At 44.5% G+C, this 19,913-nt stretch overlaps 1 protein-coding gene across 1 annotated transcript; it reads left to right on the plus strand.

Annotated features, from left to right (window-relative positions):
* Positions 1 to 17,452: 17,452 nt before the first annotated feature.
* Positions 17,453 to 19,631, plus strand: LOC137544994 (uncharacterized). The gene is made up of 2 exons (XM_068266111.1): positions 17,453 to 17,518; positions 18,305 to 19,631. The coding sequence occupies exon 2, from the start codon at positions 18,329 to 18,331 to the stop codon at positions 19,592 to 19,594; it is 1,266 nt and encodes a 421-aa protein (XP_068122212.1). The 5' UTR covers positions 17,453 to 17,518; positions 18,305 to 18,328; the 3' UTR covers positions 19,595 to 19,631.
* Positions 19,632 to 19,913: the final 282 nt, after the last annotated feature.

Below are 19,913 nucleotides of genomic sequence, written 5' to 3' on the forward strand. Positions count from 1 at the left end.
TGTCTCTCAGCCACAAGCTCTACAGGACTGTAGAGGCTCCGGCAGCAGTGACTAGAGAGGAGGTGCATGCAGCAGCATCCTCCTCCGGTCACAGCCAGCGCCTGACCCGCATGGTGGCTGACTACATGGGGTCCTACAGCGGGCTTGACTGCGATGCCCCTGTTGATCCCATGGAGTATTGGGTCAAGCGCCTGGAGATCTGGAGCGAGCTGGCGCAGTACGCCCTGGAAGTGCTGTCCTGCCCCCCTTCCAGCGTGCTGTCCTAGCGCTGCTTCAGTGCAGCTGGTGGCGTGGTCACCAAGAAACGCTCACGTCTGTCTCACAAGTCTGTGGACAGACTGACGTTTCTCAAGATGAACCAGGCGTGGGTGGAAGGCGAGTTCCTGGCCCCTGTTGTCGGCGAGAGGGGGACATCAACTGGCTGCCGGAACTTAGAACCATCGTTAATGTGCCTTACCACCCTTTACCACCTCCTGACTCCTGCTCACTAAGCCAGCCTGGTTCACTTTGACTATTACGTCGCCTGCAGCCACACATTTTACAACTACAGTGGGCTGCTGTGTACTGCCCTTCTGCTGTCTGTCTGTGTTTCCCACTGCCAGGGTACACAGATTTACATTCTGCTGCCACTCTGCCACCAGCTATTACGTCAAAAAATAGCTATATATCTGTGTAATTGGTTTTACAAACAAAACCAAAAAACCATAAAAAAAAAAAAAGGTTTAATTTTTCAGAGGTGCCCGGGTTGAAAACTGTGTTGTCCCAGTTGTGTATTGGACACGATGTGGGCTGCACGACCGCTGTCTGGAACCTCCTGTTGTGTTTATTTACAGCCCTGGTATCAGCCGCTAGGTACCAGGGCTATTATGTCACGCTGCCTGCCTGCTGCCACACTCACACTACTCCTCCATTCCTCCTGCTGCTGCTGCTGTCTGTCTGTGTTTCCCACTGCCAGGGTACACAGAATTACATTCTGCTGCCACTCTGCCACCAGCTATTACGTCAAACAATAGCTGCTCACATTACTCCTCCATTCCTCCTGCTGCTGCTGCTGTCGGTCTGTGTTTCCCACTGCCAGGGTACACAGAATTACATTCTGCTGCCACTCTGCCACCAGCTATTACGTCAAAAAATAGCTATATATCTGTGTAATTTGTTTTACAAACAAAACCAAAAAACCATAAAAAAAAAAAAAGGTTTAATTTTTCAGAGGTGCCCGGGTTGAAAACTGTGTTGTCCCAGTTGTGTATTGGACACGATGTGGCCTGCACGACCGCTGTCTGGGACCTCCTGTTGTGTTTATTTACAGCCCTGGTATCAGCCGCTAGGTACCAGGGCTATTATGTCACGCTGCCTGCCTGCTGCCACACTCACACTACTCCTCCATTCCTCCTGCTGTGGCTGCTGTCTGTCTGTGTTTCCCACTGCCAGGGTACACAGAATTACATTCTGCTGCCACTCTGCCACCAGCTATTACGTCAAACAATAGCTGCTCACATTACTCCTCCATTCCTCCTGCTGCTGCTGCTGTCGCTCTGTGTTTCCCACTGCCAGGGTACACAGAATTACATTCTGCTGCCACTCTGCCACCAGCTATTACGTCAAAAAATAGCTATATATCTGTGTAATTGGTTTTACAAACAAAACCAAAAAACCATAAAAAAAAAAAAAGGTTTAATTTTTCAGAGGTGCCCGGGTTGAAAACTGTGTTGTCCCAGTTGTGTATTGGACACGATGTGGGCTGCACGACCGCTGTCTGGGACCTCCTGTTGTGTTTATTTACAGCCCTGGTATCAGCCGCTAGGTACCAGGGCTATTATGTCACGCTGCCTGCCTGCTGCCACACTCACACTACTCCTCCATTCCTCCTGCTGCTGCTGCTGTCTGTCTGTGTTTCCCACTGCCAGGGTACACAGAATTACATTCTGCTGCCACTCTGCCACCAGCTATTACGTCAAACAATAGCTGCTCACATTACTCCTCAATTCCTCCTGCTGCTGCTGCTGTCGGTCTGTGTTTCCCACTGCCAGGGTACACAGAATTACATTCTGCTGCCACTCTGCCACCAGCTATTACGTCAAAAAATAGCTATATATCTGTGTAATTTGTTTTACAAACAAAACCAAAAAACCATAAAAAAAAAAAAAAATTAATTTTTCTGAGGTGCCCGGGTTGAAAACTGTGTTGTCCCAGTTGTGTATTGGACACGATGTGGGCTGCACGACAGCTGTCTGGGACCTCCTGCCTGCTGTGTTTATTTACAGCCCTGGTATCACCGCTAGGTACCAGGGCTATTATGTCACGCTGCCTGCCTCATTGACTGCCTGCTGCCACACACTCATCCTCCTCCTCCTGCTGCTGAATTTACCTCCTGCTGTCTGTGTGTTTCCACTGCCAGGGAGCACATACAATGGCGCTTCCAACATGCGTGCGCCACCAGCTATTTGTTACGCTCAAAAATAGCTGCATTTCTTAAAAAAAAAAAATTAAAAGAGAAATAAGTGAAGAAGAAGAAGACGATATAGAAAAAGAAGGAGAAGAAGAAGAAGATGAAGAAGAAGAAGAAGAAGAAGATGAAGAAGATGAAGAAGAAGAAGATGGAGAACATGAAGAAGATGAAGAAGAAGAAGAAGAAGAAGAAGATGAAGAAGATGATGAAGAAGAAGAAGAAGAAGATGAAGAAAAAGATGAAGAAGAAGATGAAGAAGATCAAGAAGAAGAAGATGAAGAAGATGAAGAAGAAGAAGATGGAGAAGATGAAGAAGAAGAAGAAGAAGAAGATGAAGAAGATGAAGAAGATCAAGAAGAAGAAGATGAAGAAGATGAAGAAGAAGAAGATGAAGAAGAAGAAGAAGATGATGATGAAGAAGATGAAGAAGAAGAAGAAGAAGACAATATAGAAGAAGATATAGAAGAAGAAGATATAGAAGAAGATATAGAAGAAGAAGAAGAAGAAGATATAGAAGATGAAGAAGAAGAAGAAGTATATACAGTACTGAACAAAATTCTGGACACAACTTCTCTTTCCACCATTTTTTTTTAAAGGAACATCCCCACATAATCACTTGCTGTTGTTACATGGAAAAAAAGATGTTTCTTGCATCATTCACCCTCAAAACAAGTGTTGGAAGCTATTTAAGGCCAATTCGAATAGTCAGCTCGAATAATGAGCTCGAATACCGACTCGAATAGTGAGCTCGAAGTCCGAGGTCGAATCGAATAGTAAAAATTATTCGACTCGAATATTCGACTGACCTCGAATAATTTACTATTTGAATTCGACCAAACTCGAATTTTAAAAAGGGGTATTTGAGCACCACTACTGCTGGCTGCAGTTTTACTGTAGACAAGCAGTTCTTGATTTCTTTGCGTGCATTTGCTCGCATAGTTTTGCCTGCGCTCACACTGAGCGTTGATTCCATCTGCAGTCGCTCTGAGGTTGATGACGGTTTAAGATGCTTTTGTGAAAACAAACATTGTCTGTTGCAATGGAGCTGCAATCCCTTTCAGGCAGGCTGCATATCATTGTCTGCCCTTTCCTGCTGTTAGCCTGTGATTGATTATCATTCACCTGTGTGGGAATCTGCATGTCTGCTCCCATTGGATGACCTCAGTATAAAGGACTGCTTCCTGCAGTGCTCCATGGGCTATCATAGTTCCAGCATAAGCCTGTCTTGCTGCTATTCTGGCCCCAGACCGTGTTGATAGTTCTAATGTTAATTCATGTGGACTGCACTGATCTCCTGCGTAGGAGTCAATGAGTCCTTCTAGTCCTGTTTATCAGTATTTGTTACTTTGCTGGTCTTGCATCATATATTGGTTCATCGCCGATATATACGCATACTAGCGCGTTTGTTATTTTCCTTGTATTCGTGTTACGTTAATACATCAGTGTCGTTGATATATACGTACACAAACTGTTTATATCCTGTGTTCAGTCAGTCACTTTCCAGCACGTTTCGGTAGGTTGCGCTTAGCGTGATCACCTGTGCTTAGTTAGTTCAGTCCTGTTCCTGCTACCTTGCGTGGATTGCGCTCACTTCTGCGTAGAAGTAGCGAATCCTTCCTAGTCCTGTTCCTTGTATTACTCCAGTTCCTAGCCAGTGTTCCTTGCTTATGTTATATATCGGTTCATCGCCGATATATACATACTGTATGTTAGTCAGTCGTCTGTAGTTTCATTGATAGCTGTAATTAGAATACACTAGGAATATCATATCCGCTGTATATTTGTTTGTCTGCCTTGATTGTGTTCTGATTAATACGCTCAGCGCTACTTTTGCGCTGAGCCATTATTGTTAAGTACTGTTTGTGGTTGCTCGGATCCACGCCTGCTCTGTGCGCCACATCTCCTACGGGAGTCAGTCCTCTCCTCCACTACAACTGGGGATATCCTGGTTCCTTGTGCTTGCGTGTGTGTCTCCTTAATGTCAGGTTATGCATGTCGTGCTGACTGTGGAGAATATACCACTGAGCGTAACACCAGCCTGTTGAGGGACCCTCGTATAAAAAAACTTAAGGGGAATGACCTGTACTGCGTGGCAACACTACTAGACCCTCGGTGTAAGCACAAAGTGGCAGAGATGTTACCAAATTACCAGAAGGCTGAAAGGATGCAGCAATTGAAACACCAATTGGTAAGTATGCTTTACAGTGCGTTTAAGGGTGATGTCACAGCACAACGGAATAAAGGTGCCACTGCCAGTAATCTTCCTCCTTCTACCATGTCCATGCAGGCAAGGACAGGTCGCTCCAGCGATCTCATGGTGATGTCGGACATGCAGACTTTCTGTATGTCCGGATCCACCCTCCACCAATGCCTCGACCGGCAGGTAGCCGACTACCTGGCCTTAAGTGCGGATGTAGACACTCTGAGCAGCGATAAACCCTGCCCTGAACTACTGGGTGCGCAGGCTTGACCTGTGGCCAGAGCTGTCACAATTTGCCATGCAACTTCTGGCTTGCCCTGCCTCAAGTGTCCTGTCAGAAAGGACCTTCAGCGCAACTGGAGGCATTGTCAGTGAGAAGAGAAGTTGCCTAGGGCACAAAAGTGTTCAGTACCTCACCTTTATAAAGATGAATGAGGTATGGATCCTGGAGGGCTACTGCCTGCCCGAAGGCTAAGTCAGTCCCCACACACAGCATCTCTGCCTGCACGCCGTGTGACTGCCTGCCTGAAGACTAAGTCAGTCCCCACACAGCATCTCTGCCTGCAGGCCGCTTGACTGCCTTCTCCACCACCACCAACAGGGTCAACAGGGCTAGCAGCGGCCGCTATAATAATGTTTCTGGTGGTGTGTACATGCCTGCCTAATTTTTCTGGCTGCACTGCAGCTGCAACAACTAAGCAAAAGGCATGTACATATGCCCATTCCCCTTCGTGATCATTACCTTGCCGCTGTGAAGGGGCTTGCTTAGCACAATCTAGCAATGATCGCCGGCTATATGAGTGTCTCGGGGGGTGGGGTCACACCCAAAATAATAAGGTCGTTGCTTCATTGTGGACAGACCAAATTTGATCAGCTGGACACTCAGTCACTGTTGTTCTATCATTGAGGAACCTCAGTCCGACCATATGGGCTTGAAAACCACCACGGCCTGCACTCTTGCCATGGTGCGCACCAGTCCAGCACGGCCGTCACTACACAAACAGCTGTTTGCGGTGCGTTACACAGTGAGTTTAATCTGTCAGTGTGAAGCAGTACACTAATTACACTACCTGATTGATGTATACACATGCAAGATGTTTTAAAGCACTTTAGGCCTCAAATTAGCATTCAATGTGATTTCTGCCCTTAAAACGCTGCGTCAAATCTGGATTTTTCCCGGGGACTTTTGGCGTCTATCCCACTCCGCCATGCCCCCCTCCAGGTGTTAGACCCCTTGAAACATCTTTTTCATCACTTTTGTGGCCAGAATTAGTGTTTGTAGTTTTGGAAGTTCGCCTGCCCATTGAAGTCTATTGCGGTTCGCGATGTTCGCCGGTTAGCAAACTTTTTTCGCATGTTCACTTTCGAGGTTCCCGAACCTAAAACCGGAGGTTCAAGCCAACTCTAATATTAATTCTAGTCACCCAGTGACCAACTGTGCAAAGTTTGAGAACCCTACCATTACCAGTGTAAGAATGGCTGTAGGGTTTACATTTTCCCAGTGAAATTTGTATTTGTCTCCACCCACTTTTTGGTTATGGGAATAAAAAGTATCCTATACTTTATTCCAGGTAATGTACTATGTGTGTGCCAAATTTCATTCAAATCTGTTCAGTCATTGTTGCGTGATCGAGTAACAAACATCCAAACAGCCAAACTTTCCCCCTTATAATATTAGTAGGATTCAGTGTTAAGAAATGGCACATGGCTATATCATGGGTGGGACAATGATTTGTTGTATTTGATATTATTTCCTTATATTCAATTTACATAGCAATTAACAGGAAAAAGAGCACTTAATACAGGTTTATCAAGTTTCTCCTCAACTTGTATTATATCAACAGGGATGCCTGTTTTATTACAGCCAGCCTCTATTGTCAGCCATTCAGCAAGGAGGAATTATTGGGCGGTTTGGAATACTCGATGCACCGTAAGCAGAGAATCGCTGCATGTGTCAACCTGTGCACGGACCTTTAAGTCGTAGTTGTGATTTTGTGCCAAGTTCCACTGTTCTGTCGGCACATCGAGTCATATGGTCTATGTTGTCATTGGATGTGAACATTCTCAGTGTATTTCTGTAGATTAACCAAGGTTGTAAATCTGTTGTGAATCTGACCTGACCTGCTGGTGGAAGTTGGAACATATTGTGTGACGTTTTGAAGACCACATCTACTCATTTTCATTGTATATCGAAATATTATGTTGCCATGAAAATGATGAGAAGAAGGTTTGGAGACTTGTTGTGAGCCTGCTGTGCTTGGGAGTGATTGCAGAGGCACTTCTGATCGACACATTAATGTCTGAAGACCAAGTAGCCGTATCCTGGAGTTTGGAGAGATTTGCACTGCTCGACGGGCCGAAGAAGACAGTCTGCTAGTAAATATGTCCAAAAACTGTGCTTCATCATCTGTAAGTATAGAACAGCCTCTTTCTTTTGTGTCATCATCACTGCAGGATATGTTTATCAGAGGTTAGTAGACATTGGCCTCAATTCACTAAGCTTATCTCCTGTCTTTAATAACTCTTCTAGAGTTATCACCATGGTGATGAGGCATGTAGTATTCAGGAAACATTTTACCTCAGGCAAACCTAAAGTTAACTCTTCTGTCTTTAAGTTAACTCTTTAATCCTTAAAATAACTCCAGAGTTAAAGACAAGCTGTTCATTAACTGCGTGTGAAAATAACTACAGAGAAGGTAACTTAAACTACAGAGGAGGTAACTTAACTACAGAAGAGGTAACGTAAGGAATGAAGAGATAAGATAACTCTATTACTGTGTGGATGTAAGTTCTCTCTTGCCTTATTATCTCCAGCATGATCTTAGTGAATTACTAAGATCATGCTGGAGATAATAAGGCAAGAGAAAACTTACCACCACACAGTGCGAGAGCTATCTTATCTCTTCATTCCTTAAGTTACCTCCTCTGTAGTTAATTTACCTCCTTTGTAGTTAATTTACCTCCTCTGTAGTTGTTACCTCATCTGTAGTTATTTTCACACGCAGTTAATGAACATCCTGTCTTTAACTTAAGAATTCTGGAGTTATTTTAAAGACAGACAGAGTTAACTTTAGGTTTGCCTGAGGTAAAATGTTTCCTGAATACGACATGCCTTATCACCATGGTGATCACTCTAGAAACGTTATTAAAGACAGGGGATAAGCTTAGTGAATTGAGGCCAATGAACCCAATCCAGTACATTTTTTCTTCTAAGTTTTCCCCTTAGAGATAATTTTCAACGTCTTTTTAAAATGACTTTTCAGCACTCTGCAATTTAAAAAAGTACCAAAAAGTCGGTGAAAAGGTTGTATCAAACTTATTTTGAGAGCCATATGCTATTCAGTTTTTCTCCAAAGCTTTCTCCCAGGAGATCATTTTTCATCTTCAATTTGAAGATGAAAATTTGCAATGGAAAAAGTACTAAAAGTTGGTGAAAAAGTACTAGCAAAATTATTTTGAGTATCGGTTTGCTTGCTGAGGGTGTAAAATGCATTTTTTGAAAATATCACCTGGGAGATAACTTATGTGAAAAAGTGAAATACATATGGCCCTTAGAGCTATGTGCAATTCACCTTTTCACCTGAGTTTTCTGCTAGGTTATAATTCCACAACTTGTCATATAATGCTTTTTCAAACACCAGCAAGCAAGAAAACACTCCAAATAAATTGGATAGCACTTTTTCACCAACTTTTGGGTCCTTTTTCAATTGTAAAATTCTGAAAAGTTAGTTTAAAGAGAAGGATAAAGTTTTCTCCTAGAAGATAACTCCGGAGAAAAAGTTAATAGCATATGGGTCTGAGTGTTTTCTTGCTTGCTGGTGTTTTAAAATGCATTTTATTGACAAGGGGCCAGGGCCATATGCAATTTACTTTTTCTCCTTAGTTGTGTCCCACACTTACAGATCAGTGTGGCGGCAGTGACGGGGCTTACCTCTTCCCTCGTCGGGTCTTTTCGGCACTCCCACTTGAGCCACTAGGTGGCACTGTCCTCTATCCTCTCTGCGGAATACAGAGAGGACAGCGACACCTGGTGGTTGCAGTGGGAGCACCAGAGAGACCTTAAAGGGGAGAGGTCACTGCCGCTGGGCTGATCCGTGGGCCTGGGTGGCAGAGCCAGGGGAGCATAGGAGGGGGATACGAGAGGGGTCACCAGTGGTATGAGAGGGGCCCCTAGTGGTATGAGAGGGGCCCCCAGTGATATGTGGGACCCCCAGTGATACGAGATGGGCCCCCAGTGGTATGAGAGGGACCCCCAGTGATACGAGATGGACCACAGTAATGTTTAACCATCAGTTGCCATAGCGACCTGGTAGTGCAGCCCACATGTTGTATCTGACAGGGGGTGGAACCAATGATATACACTGTTGCAATTAATAAATTGTCAGATTGAATATATGCCGCCATTAGTAAAAGAGACCGCCTGGCGACCCTCTCGTGTAAACGGCAATCAGAGAGCCTAAGCGCTTTGAGTCCTATGGGAGAAAAGTGCTATAGAAATGTTATTGTATTATTGTATTGTAATATCGTCAGGCCAAATAGCTGCATGGGAATGACCCAGAAGTCAAGAGCCAATTGCGTGGGACAGAACCAGGGGACATATGATCAGACTAGGAGACAGGACAGATCCCAACGAGGGCGCTCTACTCGAGGCAAACCTATAACCCGGTTCCAGAACCAGGAGCACTAAGTCATTATCGCACAGTACGGGTCGGTTCCGTCTAATAGTCTACTATTCTGTTATATTCAACACTGGCAAACGTTGGCACAGATCTGGAATCATTAGTAACTCATGTAGTCCTCAGCATAGCAGTCTTATCTCTAGATAGAGCAATGTGTTTGGCACGCCTAAAGCCTAATCTACACGGAGCAATCCGGCGGCTCGATTAGCCGCCGGATCGAATCTGCCGCATCCCCGTGCGTACCCGCTGCGTCCCCGCTCGCCCGCATGTGTGCGTCGGATTCGACCCCCCCGTCCCCGCTTATCTTCCGCTCAATTCCCTGCCATTGTCCACTCGTGGGAAACGAGCAGGGAATCGGCCGCGGCGAGATCGGACCTGTAGGATCTTATCAATCGAGCCGCATCAGCGGCTCGATTGATAAGACACATCGCTCCGTGTAGACCCAGCTTTAAAGAGGAGCTGTCAGCCATACTATCTCAGAAAGAAAAAACACCTATATAACTAGATAAATACTTGCTCTACTTACATGTATTGCACTGTTAGTGATTTTTCTACAGTAAAAAAAGAGAAAATCCTTCTTAGCACTTCCTATTTTAAGTGTGGCTATTTTGAAGCCAATCCTGATGTCATTTCCTCCCTTAATCTCCTCTGCCTGATGATTTAATGCATTGCCCGCCCCTCACTATAAAAAGTGCATTGCCTCAGCATGAGAAATACTGGCCAATTAGAGAGGAGCAAAGGTGTGGGAGGGGAAAACAGGAGGGAAAGAGGCTTTAGCCAATCAGGCTGCATTAGTAAAATCTGAGGGGAATTAGAGAAGCAAAAAAAGGACAACCCAGCATGCCCTGCAACTTCCGTTTTGTGTACCAAATTTTCTGTGTACCAAATAAGGGTAAACTGGGGAATTATCATTTATCAACAAGAAAAGTAATAGTGATTTTAACTTTTGGATTGCCTGGTTAGCATCCTTATTATTTGTTTACCAGATAAAAATAAAGAATTGATTTTTGATTTTATGCCTGAAGGTTACACGTCTTTTAAATGCACAATTATCAAACAACTTTTGATGTTGAAACAAACCAAAAAAAGTTTGCCTTGATGTATATTGTGATGAAGTGCTTCACTTTCGATTAAAAGCAACCCTGCAGTGCCGATATTTCTCGCTCTCCTTCTTTCTATCCAACAAGGTTGTTTGCTATTGTTCAAACAACTGAACAGACCCAACTGGTGGATTGACTTGAGCTGCATCCTATCAGTTGTTTGATAATTGTGCATTTAAAGAGAATCTGTATTGTTAAAATCGCACAAAAGTAAACATACCAGTGCGTTAGGGGACATCTCCTATTACCCTCTGTCACAATTTCGCCGCTCCCCGCCGCATTAAAAGTAGTCAAAAACAGTTTTAAAAAGTTTGCTTATAAACAAACAAAATGGCCACCAAAACAGGAAGTAGGTTGATGTACAGTATGTCCACACATAGAAAATACATCCATACACAAGCAGGCTGTATACAGCCTTCCTTTTGAATCTCAAGAGATCATTTCTGTGTTTCTTTCCCCCTGCAGCTATCTTCCACTGAAGAGTGACAGGCTGATTGTTTCTTCCTGCAGACAGCCCTGCGATGTCTGTAATTCCTAAGCATGTGACTCCTTTCACAACAGAGGAGGATTTATCCAGCTTGTAAAAAGATAAGAGAGCAGAGAAAAGCTGGGTAATGTAAATAACACACACACACACACACACACACACACACACACACACACACACACACACACACACACACACACACACACACAGGAGTGTGCATAGAGGGGCCTGGAGGGGGCGTGCATCAGAGATCCTCAACACTGAAGAGTTGACAGCCTTCCAGACACAGGGCGACAAATCCAACAGGAGAAAGATAAGCTGATGTATTACAGAGATGGTGATAGTAGAAAGTGCTGCAGTAAGACAGAGAACATTAGAATAGGTTTAGGAACCTGTAGGATGGTAGAAAACAGGATGACATTTTTGTTACAGAGTCTCTTTAAAAGACTTTTGTTGAACGTGTGTATGAGCCAGGTCCAGATTTACCTCACAGGAACCTATAGGCACAGATGTCCTGGCACCTTACAGTAGACCCTCTATGAACCTACAAACCCCCAGCAAATTGCACCACAAGTGTGCTGGCTGTCCCAGCTGTCACTTCTCCCTTACTGCCCTTGCCTGTCATAGGTAGCTACAGGTGTCCCCTAGCATTAGGTAGCTAGAGGAACCTCAGTACTAAGTAGCTAGAGGTGCTCCTAACTGAAGAGAGATCTGGTCAGTGGAATGCTGAGAGCTGGGTGAGTAACCTCTCATCAGGACTCTGCATAGGGAAGGAGGGAGGGAGGTACATCGGGTCGGGGAGTGAACCGCCTTTCCAATATCAGGCACCTGTAGGCACATGCCTACACTGCCTTATGGTAAATCCGGCCCTGGTATGAGCCTTTACAGCCCAAGATGGATATCTGACCTCCGAAAGTGCGACTTTGTTCTTCAAAGACTCTGTCATAGAGAAGTTCCTACATGCACAAACAAATTCTTCCACCGGGATTTCTCTAATAGTCAATTTCAGCCATCAATCGACGGCAGATTTGACTATTCTGATCGAATCGGCTAGAAGTCGATGAAACAGGAAGTGTGATCAATTGCTCCAATCTATCGATTTCCGACCAATTTCGATCAATTGCTCAATTGGTCCGGACGGAAATTCTAGGTCGACTGCTGCAGCAGATCAATGGCCCATAGAGTTGCATTGGATCTATTGGTCCACTAATGCATTTACATTGATTTTCAATAGATTTCATCCTGAAATCTATTGGAAATCTGTTCCCAGTGTGTGGCACACATCAGATAGATTCCTGTCAGATTGGACTTGACAGGCATCTGCCAGAAATGTATCTGATGGTCGAATCTGCTGCAAATCTATCAGTGAATGGCCACCTTTAACGGTAACCCAGAGTCAGGCTTGGGCCAGAAATCCACAGCTCAGAGCGGTAACCCCGATCCTGACTCGTGGTAGCTGCTGGGTGGAAGAGGCGTAGCTAGGTTTTGCAGCGCCCGAAGACAAATACAGTTTTTTCACCACCTGAGCACTCCTGTGGCGCACAGGTAGCCGATTACAGGTAGCCGATTACAGGTAGCCGATTACAGGTAGCCTATTACAGGTAGCCTATTACAGGTAGCCTATTACAGGTAGCCTATTACAGGTAGCCGATTACAGGGTTTTTTTTTGTTTTTTTTTGCCAAAACAACAAAAACAAAAAACAAAGCAACAAGTGGACGCTGAAATAAGTCAATAATAACCCTGTGAGGCCAAATGACATATTTGGAGCATTGACTCCTGGGCAAAAAAAAATAAGTGCAGTGAAAGTAGATACTTTATCAATGATGAGGAGAGGAGGGCTGCAGGGAGGCGGGGAGTAAATAAGGAGTGGGCAGAGAGCAGCGGAGAAGATCTGCAGCTTCTTTATTCTTCAAAGGTGCTGCAGGGACTGGGTGGCATTGGGGGATGGTGCAGTCCGATCCAGCACCCCCTGATGTTGCGCCCAGGGACAGATGTCCTCCCTTGCCCATCCTTAGCTACGCCTCTGCTGGGACTGGGTGGCATTGGGGGATGGTGCGGTCCGATCCAGCGCCCCCCTGATGTTGCGCCTGGGGACAGATGTTCCCCCTTGCCCACCCTTAGCTACGCCTCTGCAAGTGGGAGGTGAATGCAGAGCATTGCGCGCAGCAGGCTTTGTAACCCACCTCCCCTGGGATCCAGCCGCCAGCAGGCCTGGCGGCTCCAGGATTTTTTTTAGGGGGTGCTATGCAGGTGCTGGACCAATTTCCGGGGTAGCTGACGGGTAAAAAATGGGTGTGGCTACAACCTGCTGCGGGGAAAATGGGTGTGGTCATGACCGGATGAGGGCGGGGCTAACTGTAATTTAAAGTGAACCCAGGGTGAGAGTGATATGGTGGCTGCCAATGTATTTCCTTTTAAACAATTCTAGTTGCCTGGCGGCCCTGCTGATCTATTTGGCTGCAGTAATAAACTGAATTACACCAGAAACAAGCATGCAGCTAATCTTGTCAGTTCTGACAATATTGTCAGAAACCCCTGACCTGCTGCATGCTTGTTCAGGGTCTATGGTTGAAAGAATTAGAGGCAGAGGACCAACACGGCAGCCAGGCAGCTGGTATTACTTAAAGAGACTCCGTAACAAAAATTGCATCATGTTTTTTATCATCCTACAAGTTCAAAAATCTATTCTAATGTGTTCTGGCTTACTGCAGCACTTTATACTATCACTGTCTCTGTAATAAATCAATGTATCTTTCCCCTGTCAGACTTGTCGGCCTGTGTCTGGAAGGCTGCCAAGTTCTTCAGTGTTGTGGTTCTGCTATGAACTCCCCCTTCCAGGCCCCTCTATGCACACTGCCTGTGAGTTATTTAAGATTAGTGCAGCTTCTCTCTCCTCTCTTATCTTTTACAAGCTGGATAAATCGTCCTCTGAGCTGGCTGGGCTTTCACATACTGAAGAATTACAGACAAGGGCAAAGCTGTTTGCAGGAAGAAACAAGCAGCCTGAAACTTCAGTGCATGAGAACAGGGGGAAAGAAACACACAAATGATCTCTTGAGATTCAAAAGGAAGGGTGTATACAGCCTGCTTGTGTATGGATGTATTTTCTATGTGTGGACATACTGTACATCAACCTACTTCCTGTTTTGGTGGCCATTTTGTTTGTTTATAAACAAACTTTTAAAAACTGTTTTTAACCACTTTTAATGCGGCGAGGAGCGGCAAAATTGTGTCAGAGGGTAATAGGAGATGTCCCCTAACGCACTGGTATGTTTACTTTTGTGCGATTTTAACAATACAGATTCTCTTTAAAAGGAGATAAATATGGCAGCCTCAATATTATTCTCACCTCGGGTTCCCTTTAAAAGTGCAACGCAAAGACAGAGGGCCCAAGTTTTGGTGACCCTTTCCCCAGAAAATTCCCATAATTGTGCAGGTTTTCTCAAGAAAATACATGTAATGTGAGCAGATTTGAACAAAAAACCCGTTCAATGACCCCAATATGCACAACCATTATCAGATATGACCCCAATATGCACAATCGTTATCAGATATGACCCCAATATGCACAATCGTTATCAGATATGACCCCAATATGCACAACCGTTATCAGATATGACCCCAAAATGCACAACCGTTATCAGATATGACCCCAATATGCACAATCGTTATCAGATATGACCCCAATATGCACAATCGTTATCAAACATGACCCCAACATAAACAACCGTTATCACATATGACCCCAACATGCACAATCGTTATCAGATATGACCCCAATATGCACAATCGTTATCAGATATGACCCCAATATGCACAATCGTTAGCAGATCTGACCACAATATGCACAGTCCTCAGCAGATCTGACCCCAATATGTACAATCCTCAGCAGATCTGACCACAATATGCACAATGCTCAGCAGTTCTGACCCCAATATGCACAATGCTCAGCAGATATGACCCCAATATGCACAATGCTCAGCAGATCTGACCCCAATATGCACAATCCTCAGCAGATATGACCCCAATATGCACAATCCTCAGCATTTCTGACCACAATATGTACAATCCTCAGCAGATATGACCCCAATATGCACAATCCTCAGCAGATATGACCCCAATATGCACAATCCTCAGCAGTTCTGACCACAATATGCACAATGCTCAGCAGATCTGACCCCAATATGCACAATGCTCAGCAGATCTGACCACAATATGCACAATGCTCAGCAGTTCTGACCCCAATATGCACAGTCCTCAGCAGATCTGACCACAATATGCACAATGCTCAGCAGTTCTGACCACAATATGCACAATGCTCAGCAGATCTGACCCCAATATGCACAATGCTCAGCAGATCTGACCACAATATGCACAATGCTCAGCAGTTCTGACCCCAATATGCACAATCCTCAGCAGATCTGACCACAATATGCACAATCGTTAGCAGATCTGACCACAATATGCACAATGCTCAGCAGTTCTGACCACAATATGCACAATGCTCAGCAGATCTGACCCCAATATGCACAATGCTTAGCAGATCTGACCACAATATGCACAATCCTCAGCAGTTCTGACCCCAATATGCACAGTCCTCAGCAGATCTGACACCAATATGCACAATGCTCAGCAGTTCTGACCCCAATCAGCAGCACCACCTGAAAAAGAAAAGAAAGACCCATTTACTCACCTACAGTCAGAAGACCTCCTGTCCCGACCTCCTCCTCTCCCGACCTCCTTGTGGCGTGCAGCTCCCACGATCCTCTTCCTTCACATGACTTCCTGCCTGCAGCCTGCATTACCCGGCGAGCAGGGCTACAGGAAAATGGCCTCCTGAAGCCCTGCACTGCAGACTATAAGTCTGCAGAGCAGAGCTTCAGGCGGCCATCTTACCGTAGCCCTGCTCTGCTGCTTTGGGCTGCCGTTGTGAACTGACTCGGCGTCTCTTAGACGCCTGAAGTCAGGTCACGCCAGGGGGTGCTTGGACAAATTTAGGGGGTGCTTGAGCACCCCCAAGCACCCCCTGGTGCCGCCACTGCCCACCAGTAAAAAAATTAAATCTCCGGTGCACAAATCATTATCCAGTATATTAGCAAACCCCCGGTCCTTGGGTTTTATCCAGTCTGCCAGTATTAATTCTTCTTCCGGTCCTCAGAGACTCTTAATCCCTCTGGTGAGATTGGCGTCTGTCTTCATGATGACAGTCGGGGATGTCACTATAGTGGTACAGCGCCACCTGGTGGATGGAGGGAAAATTGCAGAGCTGGAGCCTGTGAAAAGAATTGATCCCCTTTCAGACCCTAAAATTCAGATGTAACCATACCGCCAGGGAGGTCAGTACGGTTTAATAACATGCGTAACAGGTACAAACACAGCTAATTCAGACTTATCATAAGTCATTGTTGGTGCGTTATCTATATACATAATGTATTAGCACACATTAGTAAAGAAGGGTAATTAGTTATGCACGGTAATGTTTTATGCATCTAATTACCATAGTTTACTGTGTGCATGAAAAATGGGCGTGAGGAAATTTGGGCGCCTGATTTAAAGGACACCCGAGGTGACATGTGACATGAGATACTGTAGACATGTGTCTGTACAGTGCCGAGCACACAAATAACTAGGCTGTGTTCCTTTTTTTCTTTCTCTGCCTGAAAGAGTTAAACATCAGGTATGTAAGTGACAGTTTCTGTCCGGGTCGGGACTGGGTCAGACTATAGCATAACGCTCACCGATGAGGAATTACGGCCATAAAACTTTTTCCTGGCAGTAAATGCCTTCTGAGAGCAGGAAAGAGATAAAAAGGGTCAATAGTTCATAGATTTAAGCTCTGGAATACTTTAATGAATGTGTCATTGAGCAGAGACTATGAAAGCGTAAAAATTTGAAAACTTAGATTTTGTAAGCGATTTTGCTGAACGATTAGTTTATTCACTTCATGACATCAGTCAGGAAGTTAACTCTTTGACCTGAAAAAGAATAAATACAATGTAAGAGCTCAGGAAAGCGCAACTCAAAGGGCTTTTTCAAGAGCTTTGCGATTTCCCTATACCTTCCATTGAGCAAAAGCACTAAAATCGGTACATGCAGGGCATTTGCAATTTTAATAAAATTGAAAGGCACACATGTGAAAACTGTCATAGGAAATAATTTGCAGAAGTGCTTTTAGGGCGATTTCTAAAATCGTCAGCGCTTTAAAAAAAATGGAAACGCTCATAGTGTGAACAAACCCTTACTGCTACCTAACCTTAAAGAGGAACTCCAGCCTAAACAACCATACTGTCATTAAGTTACATTAGTTATGTTAATTAAAATAGATAGGTAATATAATCTCTTACCCACCCTGTTTTAAAAGAACAGGCAAATGTTTGATTTCATGATGGCATCTTTTTGGTTGAAAGGAGGTGACAGGGAACATGAGACACAGTTCCAACTGTCCTGTGTCCTGACTGAGCACCTCTCCCAGCTGCTAGGCAACGTGAATAATAACATAGGAAATCCCATCATGCTCTGCACAGCATCACAGGAAAAAGCCAAGGCTTTTTTTCTTTGATGGGTGGAGCTTAGATAAAAATGCAGCTAAAAATGATGCTTTGGTAAGAAAAACAAAGTTCTGATGCTGTGAAACTGTTAAAGAAACACCAGGCCTTTTCAGTTCTGCTGAGTAGATTTTTAGTCCGGAAGTTCACTTTAACTGTCCCCTCCATGCCTACCTCTTTAAAAACACTTCCCCCACACACCTAACCTTAATTCCCCCCCCGGCAAACCTTAATCAATCTCCGCAGCCAGTCCACCGCAATTACAATAGTTATGGCATCGCCATTAGCCCCGTTATAGATTGCGGTTATACTGTAAAATTTGGCTGCCCGTGCCACCCGATGTATAGTGGGCGGCCTCAGGGTGATTGCTATATATTGGGCGGTGCAGGCACGGTAAAGTTACAATTTATAATTGTGCCTATGGCGGCGCCCAAGTTTCTACCGATAGTGAGCTCCCAAGTTACTGGCATAACCTGTTTACCACGTACGCCTTACACAATATTGGTTGCAGCCTTACTGCTATCTTGCTGCCTGCTGATCACTATGACCAGCTGACTGTGAGAGGTTCCTCCATTGGTTGTTCTTCTATGTGGTGAAAAGGAGAGAACACCTTAAATGATGTCATATTCCAGGTTCTGCACCTAGAAAGAGGTCAGAGAGAATGTAGGGAAGTAGGGGTGGCCAAATACCCACAGTCCTCTTCACCTTGGCTCACTGGGCTCACTGGGTTTATGTCTATGGCTGATAAGTCAGACTGTGTTAATATAACCTTACTGTTGGGTATAAAATGTTCATGCTCATTGACTGCACAGTAATAGCAGGTTCTGTTTTGTTGTCTTGCAGGCATGTTCACCTCTCCACCCCAGGATGCTGACCTTTTCTAGAGTTTTATGTTACACCTTTTGCATTATACTCAGCTGCTCTACCTTGTATCATTACTACATTCATTTACCGAGCTATATGAAGAGTGGACTACAGCTGCAGCCTCCCGTTGCCAGAGACCCCATAACAGCCCTGAACAGCCAAGTATTCATCATCTCTCCATATTACGATCCAAGACCAGGCCCATCAGTCAGGGTCATTGCCATCATTCATGAGTCTGTGAAGGAAATCTATTGTCTCTTCCATTGTCTCTTCAATGAAACCGTGTCTGTCAGGGCTTCAATAGATCTTCATAGTGACAGGTTTGGGTTTCCTTATGGAACGGCAGATCTGATGTGTAAAGAACCTTCAGAATGTAGTTATAAATGTATGTCCTTTCAAACACCTAACTCCACAGTCACAATGGAGAAGATCTTATTTGAAGTAAAAAACCACCCATTTCCATCAGTCTCATCCAATTTTACTGTTTGTATTTCTTCTATTTTTGGAGGCTACAACAACGTTTTACAGATGGTCCAGAGCATTGAGATGTACAAGATTCTGGGTGCTTCCAGGGTCACCATCTATAACACCAGCTGTTCCCAGAATATAGATAAGGTCCTACACCATTATATTGAGGAAGGAACTCTAGAGGTTCTGCCGTGGCCTATAGACCAACATCTCAAGACATCAAAAGAATGGCGATACTCTGAAGGACTCACTAGTCAGGTTGGTTACTATGGACAAACTGCAGCCTTAAATGATTGTTTATACAGGAACATGTACAAAAGCAAGTTTGTCCTCCTTCATGACATTGATGAAATTATCCTTCCAGTCCAGGATGAGGACTGGTTCTCATTGATGGAGCATCTCCAGAGACTACACCCAGACACAAGTGTCTTCTGCTTTGAGAACCACGTCTTCACCACATCAGCCAGTGCCTCAGGGTTTGACCTGTGGCCAGATATCCCTGGGGTTAATATTCTCCATCATCCCTTCCGGGAACCTATCAACTGGAATGAGTTTATTAATCGCAAGATGATTGTGAATCCCAGACAGATATTTCAAACATCTATTCATTTAGCTCTGAAACATACAGGAACAACGAAGAATATACCTCAAAATATTGGCATCTCCTTCCATTGTAGAAGTCAATGGAGGAAGGACATCTCCTCAGACCAGTTTATTCGCGATGACATAGTGCGGATGTACAATGTGTCCTTGGTGCCAAAAGTTAATGGCGTGATTCAGAAACTCTTCCGTCACTCTTAGCTCCATTTCTTTACGTTAGGGTAAAAACAATTTAAATGTTTGGCTACTCACCGTGTGAAGTTCAGATCTATGGATTTGGTGAACGATGCAACTGAATAATGGAGCCTGTATGACAGTGAGAAAAGGTGTGACTGTTAAAGCAGTAGGATCAGCCATACTATGCCAGGGAAAAAAAACACATATATAAGTAGATAAATACTTGATCTACTTACATAACACATGTATTATACTGTCCACGTTTTGATTTCAGTGAATGTTATATAGTAAATTACGAGAATTCTGTTCCTGGTGGGGGCCATGTCTTTTGCCCACAGTTAAG

The sequence above is a fragment of the Hyperolius riggenbachi genome, chromosome 1 (assembly GCF_040937935.1).
Source record: "Hyperolius riggenbachi isolate aHypRig1 chromosome 1, aHypRig1.pri, whole genome shotgun sequence".
Classification (NCBI taxonomy): domain Eukaryota; kingdom Metazoa; phylum Chordata; class Amphibia; order Anura; family Hyperoliidae; genus Hyperolius; species Hyperolius riggenbachi.

Bases quoted from the DNA above. Each gene is read 5' to 3' on its own strand.
- LOC137544994 (XM_068266111.1), top strand. From the start codon at position 18,329: ATGCTGACCTTTTCTAGAGTTTTATGTTACACCTTTTGCATTATACTC.